Genomic DNA, 5,646 nt, shown 5'->3' with positions numbered 1-5,646 from the left:
TGGGCTGGCCTCTGTCTCCCTCTCCTCCCTTCCCATAGTCCCAAACCGGACATAAAAACACACACTAAAAACACACACACACACACACTAGTGGGCACTGGTGTTTGCAGTGCCACTTTATTGCCAATAGCTGACATTGCCTGGGGTTAGTGGAAAATAAATTAGAACTATGGTAGCATCTCACAGGTATGGCTAAGCTGGAGAGGGGAGCAGGTTTTTCTGGGCACTGATCCTGGGAAAGGGGTATAAGGTGGCTGTAGAAATGTCCACAGAGAGGGTCTTCTCTTTCACCCCTAAGACCGCAGAACCCTCCTGGTACCCAAAGGGGCACAGTGGAGGCCAGGGTCTCTTAGCTACGGGGAGCTAAGTGCGGTGAAGGAGGCTGTAGGGAGCCCTCCGCAGAACCAAAGGGGCGACCGAGGCTGGGATCCCAGAAGAGAGCAGGAACCCAGAATCACGTGTCGTCACAGGATGACGCAGGGAGGGCGGCTATTGGTGATCTTTTCTAGGGGTTCTCCGTTACTGGCTCTTCGGATGGCCTCAATGAGCTGGAGGGCAGAGATGTGGAATGGGATGATGCGTTCATCGTAGGGGCAGGGTGAACCAGGGGTCTTCCCAGCATGGCAAGTACTCACATCTTTCTCATAAGGAAAACCTCCATTCTCCAGCTTGGAGAACACCAGCTGTCCATTGATTTCGATCTCAAAGGCCCCTGGTATTAAATAAACGGATGAATGAACTGTATGCTGAGAACAGGCACAAGTCAGGGGAGGCCCTCCACACTCCTTAGACTTAACACAGGCTCCTCCTTCGTGTCCTTCGCGGGCCCCATCCGCTTCCTTTGAACTTGGCTTCCTAACTCAATAGAGGGTTCCCTCCCCTCAACCCTACACTTCAGTCCCACCCATTTTTCCCAACAGGCTTCATCCGTAACCGCCCCCCTCACTCAAGTTGCATGGACGTTTTACTATGTGCCGGACACTGCTGGACACTCTATAAAACAGCCAGTGCCAGAGCTAGAAAGTGGTAGAGCTGGGATTTAGAACACTGACTCGGCAGGTGTTCTGCGGCCTCACCTGTGCCCCCTAGGCGCGACTCGATCTCGATGCCAGGATACTGCTCCTTCACGGCACTCGCCAGCTCCAGGTAGGTCGCCTCGAAGCCGCAGGGTTCACTAGGGAGAAGATACCTGAGGTCCGCTTGGGTTTCGGGGACGGTACCTCCGGCGGACCCACCCTCCTCCGGCCCGGATTCCCCCACTGGCCGGAGCCCCTCACCAGTACTCAACCACGATGCGGACCCCACTGCCCGGTTCGACCTCCCCGGGAGGGGGTGCTACGGACGCCGGCCCTGTCTCCCCGCTCATTGCTGCCGGCTCCCCACAGCAGCTGCTTCCGGGTGTGACGCGACGCCGCAGGCACGTGACGGGGCGGGGCCGCGCCGCGCGTTACATCCGGGCGCCCCCTTCAGGCGGCTGCTGCTTTGTTTTGGCAATGTCACCAGCTGGAGAGCTGGGCTGTGAGCGTGGGACCCTTTCCTGGCCTGCATTCTCAGCGCCCGACTTGCCCCGCACCTAGTGTCCGCTGGACTTCACGGTCTTATTTAATCTAATGACGTGTCTTAGACTGCAAAGCGCTTTCCAGTTTACAAAAGGAAGAGAAAGTGGGGCAAGTGGACCCAGGGCCTGGGGTTGGCTGATGGTATGGAGTAGTTGCCATTTCTCACTAGCAGATGGCATTTTATTTTATTTTATTTTTAATTAATTAATTATTTTGGCTGCGTCGGGTCTTCGTTGCTGCCCGCGGGCTTTCTCAAGTGGCAGCGAGCGAGCGCTACTCTTCGTTGCAGTGCGTGGGCTTCTCATTGCAGTGGCTTCTCTTGTGGCGGAGCACAGGCTCTAGGCACGTGGGCTTCAGTAGTTGTGGCACGTGGGCTCAGTAGTTGTGGCCCAAGGACTCTAGAGCGCAGGCTCAGTAGTTGTGGCGCACGGGCTTAGCTGCTCTTCGGCAGGTGGGATCTTCCCAGACCAGGGCTCGAACCTGTGTCCCCTGCATTGGCGGGCGGATTTTTAACCATTGCATCGCCAGGGAAGTCCCACTGATGGTATTTTAAACCACTCCATAGTTACACACTCAGGTACTTCTCTTAAGCTCTAAACTGCAGGCACAGTCTGGGCAGTCGCCGCCAGTCTTCTGCCTTCTGGAAACAGGCTTTGATGCTTCGATTTCGCAGGCTCTATGCTGCCATCGCGTGCATCCAGTTCCTGCACCTCCCTGTCTCATCCTAGCCCCGCTACACAGCTGGCTTCTTTATTCCCGTTTTGTAACTCTAGAAATGGAGGCTGTCTCCCTGCCTCTACTCTCCTTGGAGTCTCACCATAATATCCTCACATTCATTTTTAAACAATTCAATGACTTACAGAGTTGTGCAGCCATCACCACACATTTCCACCAACATGGGAAAGTCCCGTGTATTTGCAGTCAATCCAGCGCCCAGCTCCAGCCCTAAGCCACCACTGATCTGCTTCCTGTCTATAAATTTGCCTCTTCTGGATATTCTTATAAATGAAATAATATGCAGTCTTTTGCTTCTGACTTCTTCCACTCCGTTTAAAGTTTTTGAGGTTCATCCATGCTGTAGCATGTACCAGTAGTCTGTTCCTTTTAGTTGCTGAGAAATATCCCAATGTATGGATGTACTGTTTTATTTATCTGTTCAATACCAGTTGATGGACATTTTGAGTTTCCAGTTTTGGGCCGTTTTGAGTAATGCTGCGATGAATGTTCATGTAAGTGTCTTTGTATGTGCATGTGATTTACTTGGGTAGATTCCTACGAGTAGACTTGCTAGGTTGTATGGAAAGTTTATGTTTATCTTAAGAAACGGCCAAACTGTTTTTCAAAGTGGCTGCACCATTTTACCTTCCTACCAGCAATATATGACAATTTGTTTCCTCATATCCCTGTCAAGACTTGTTGTCTATCTCTTTCATTATAGCCATCCTGATGGGAGTGAGGTGGTTTTAATTTGCATCGCTCTAATAACTAATGATCTTGAGCACCTTTTCATGTGCTTATGAGCCACTCATACATCTTATTCGGAAAAACACGTATTCAAATCTTTTTTTTTTTTTGTGGTACGCGAGCCTCTCACTGTTGTGGCCTCTCCCGTTGCGGAGCACAGGCTCCGGACGCCCAGGCTCAGCGGCCATGGCTCACGGGCCCAGCCCCTCCACGGCATGTGGGATCTTCCCTTACCGGGGCACGAACCCGTGTCCCCTGCATCGGCAGGCGGACTCTCAACCACTGCGCCACCAGGGAAGCCCCTTATTCAAATCTTTTGCTCACTTTTTTTTTTTAACATCTTTATTGGAGTATAATTGCTTTACAATGGTGTGTTAGTTTCTGCTGTATAACAAATGAATCAGCTATACATATCCGTATATCCCCATATCCCCTCTCTCTTGCATCTCCCTCCCCCCCACCCTCCCTATCCCACCCCACTAGGTGGTCACAAAGCACCAGCTGATCTCCCTGTGCTATGCAGCTGCTGTTTTACATTTGATGGTGTATATGTGTCAATGCTACTCTCTTACTTCGTCCCAGCTTACCCTTCCCCCTCCCCGTGTCAAGTCCATTCTCCGTGTCTGCATCTTTATTCCTGTCCTGCCCCTAGGTTCATCAGAACCTTTTTTTTTTTTTAAGATTCCATATATATGTGTTAGCATACGGTACTTGTTTTTCTCTTTCTCTTTCTGACTTATTTCACTCTGTATGACAGACTCTAGATTCATCCACCTCACTACAAATAGTTCAATTTCGCTTCTTTTTATGGCTGAGTACTATTCCATTGTATATATGTGCCACATCTTCTTTATCCATTCATCTGTCAGTGCCCACTTAGGTTGCTTCCATGTCCTGGCTATTGTAAATAGTGCTGCAGTGAACATTGTGGTACATGTCTCTCTCTCTCTCTCTCTCTCTCTCTCTCTCTTTTTAAATTTATTTATTTATTTTTGGCTGCTTTGGGTCTTCGTTGCTACGTTGTGGGCTTTCTGTAGTTGTGGTGAGCAGGGGCTACTCTTTGTTGCGGTGCGTGGGCTTCTCATTGTGGTGGCTTCTCCTATTGTGGAGCACGGGCTCTAGGTGCACGGGCTTCAGTAGTTGTGGTGTGCAGGCTCAGTAGTTGTGGTACACCGGCTTAGTTGCTCCGTGGCATGTGGGATCTTCCCTGACCAGGGCTCGGCAGGCGGATTCTTAACCACTGCGCCACCAGGGAAGTTCACATGTCTCTTTTTGAAGTATGGTTTTCTCAGGGTATATGCCCAGTAGTGGCATTGCTGGGTCATATGATAGTTCTATTTTTAGTTTTTTAAGAAACCTCCATACTGTTCTCCATAGTGGCTGTATTAATTTACATTCCCGCCAGCAGTGCAAGAGGGTTCCCTTTTCTCCACACCCTCTCCAGCATTTGTTGTTTGTAGATTTTTTGGTGATGGCCATTCTGACAGGTGTGAGGCGACACCTCATTGTGGTTTTGATTTGCATTTCTCTAATGATTAGTGATGTTGAGCATCCTTTCATGTGTTTGTTGGAAATCTGTATATCTTTGGAGAAATGTCTATTTAGGTCTTCCGCCCATTTTTTAATTGGGTTGTTTGTTTGTTTTTAATTAATTAATTTTATTTTTGGCTGCGTTGGGTCTTCATTGCTGCACATGGGCTTTCTCTAGTTGTGGTGAGTGGGGGCTACTCTCCATTGTGGTGCGCGGGCTTCTCATTGTGGTGGCTTCTCTTGTTTTGGAGCACGGGCTCTAGGCACACGGGCTTCGGGCGTTGTGGCTCCCAGGCTCTAGAGTGCAGGCTCAGTAGTTGTGGCGCACGGGCTTAGTTGCTCCGCGGCATGTGGGATCTTCCCGGACCAGGGCTCGAACCCATGTCCCCTGCATTGGCAGGCAGATTCTTAACCACTGCGCCACCAGGGAAGCCCCTGGTTTTTTTTTGATACTGAGCTGCATGAGCTCCTTGTATATTTTGGAGATTAATCCTTTGTCAGTTGCTTCGTTTGCAAATATTTCCATTTAGAGGGTTGTCTTTTTGTCTTGTTTATGGTTTCCTTTGCTATGCAAAAGGTTTTAAGTTTCATTAGGTCCCATTTGTTTATTTTTGTTTTTATTTCCGTTTCTCTAGGAGGTGGGTCAAAAAGGATCTTGCTGTGATTTATGTCACAGAGTGTTCTGCCTGTGTTTTCCTCTAAGAGTTTTACAGTGTTTGGCCTTACATTTAGGTCTTAATCCATTTTGAGTTTATTTTTGTGTACGGTGTTAGGAAGTGTTCTAATTTCGTTCTTTTAACTCTTCATTGCCGTGCGGGGGCTTCTCCATGCGGTGACTTCTCTTTTTGCGGAGCATGAGCTCTAGGCGCGCAGGCTTCAGTAGTTGTGGCTCGTGGGGTCTAGAACGCAGGCTCAGTAGTTGTGGCACACGGGCTTAGTTGCTCTGCAGCATGTGGGATCTTCCGGACCAGGGCTCAAACCCATGTCCCCTGCATTGGCAGGCGGATTCTTAACCACTGCACCACCAAGGAAGTCCCCTTTTGTTCATTTTTAATAGGGTTGTTTGTCTCTTTAGTGTTGATTTTTAAGAGTT

General features: G+C 49.3%; 1 protein-coding gene across 1 annotated transcript; it reads right to left on the bottom strand.

Moving 5' to 3' along the window:
- Positions 1-77: 77 nt before the first annotated feature.
- Positions 78-1,400, bottom strand: MIEN1 (migration and invasion enhancer 1). The gene is made up of 4 exons (XM_081218881.1): positions 1,278-1,400; positions 1,077-1,174; positions 636-712; positions 78-548 (listed from the first exon to the last, which is right to left on the bottom strand). Exons 1-4 carry the CDS (start codon positions 1,364-1,366, stop codon positions 465-467), a joined length of 348 nt encoding a protein of 115 aa, XP_081075007.1. The 5' UTR covers positions 1,367-1,400; the 3' UTR covers positions 78-464.
- Positions 1,401-5,646: the final 4,246 nt, after the last annotated feature.

This window comes from Mesoplodon bidens (assembly GCF_964165515.1).
Source record: "Mesoplodon bidens genome assembly, chromosome: 19".
Taxonomy (NCBI): Eukaryota; Metazoa; Chordata; class Mammalia; order Artiodactyla; family Ziphiidae; genus Mesoplodon; species Mesoplodon bidens.
This window is presented reverse-complemented; position numbering and strand designations above follow the sequence as displayed.

Excerpts from the sequence above, each read along its gene's own strand:
- MIEN1 (XM_081218881.1), bottom strand. The coding sequence starts at position 1,366 with ATGAGCGGGGAGACAGGGCCGGCGTCCGTAGCACCCCCTCCCGGGGAG. Across the intron at positions 1,175-1,277 it reads CGCATCGTGGTTGAGTACTG|TGAACCCTGCGGCTTCGAGG; the intron begins GTGAGGGGCTCC and ends TCTTCTCCCTAG. Across the intron at positions 549-635 it reads GTTTTCCTTATGAGAAAGAT|CTCATTGAGGCCATCCGAAG; the intron begins GTGAGTACTTGC and ends TCTGCCCTCCAG.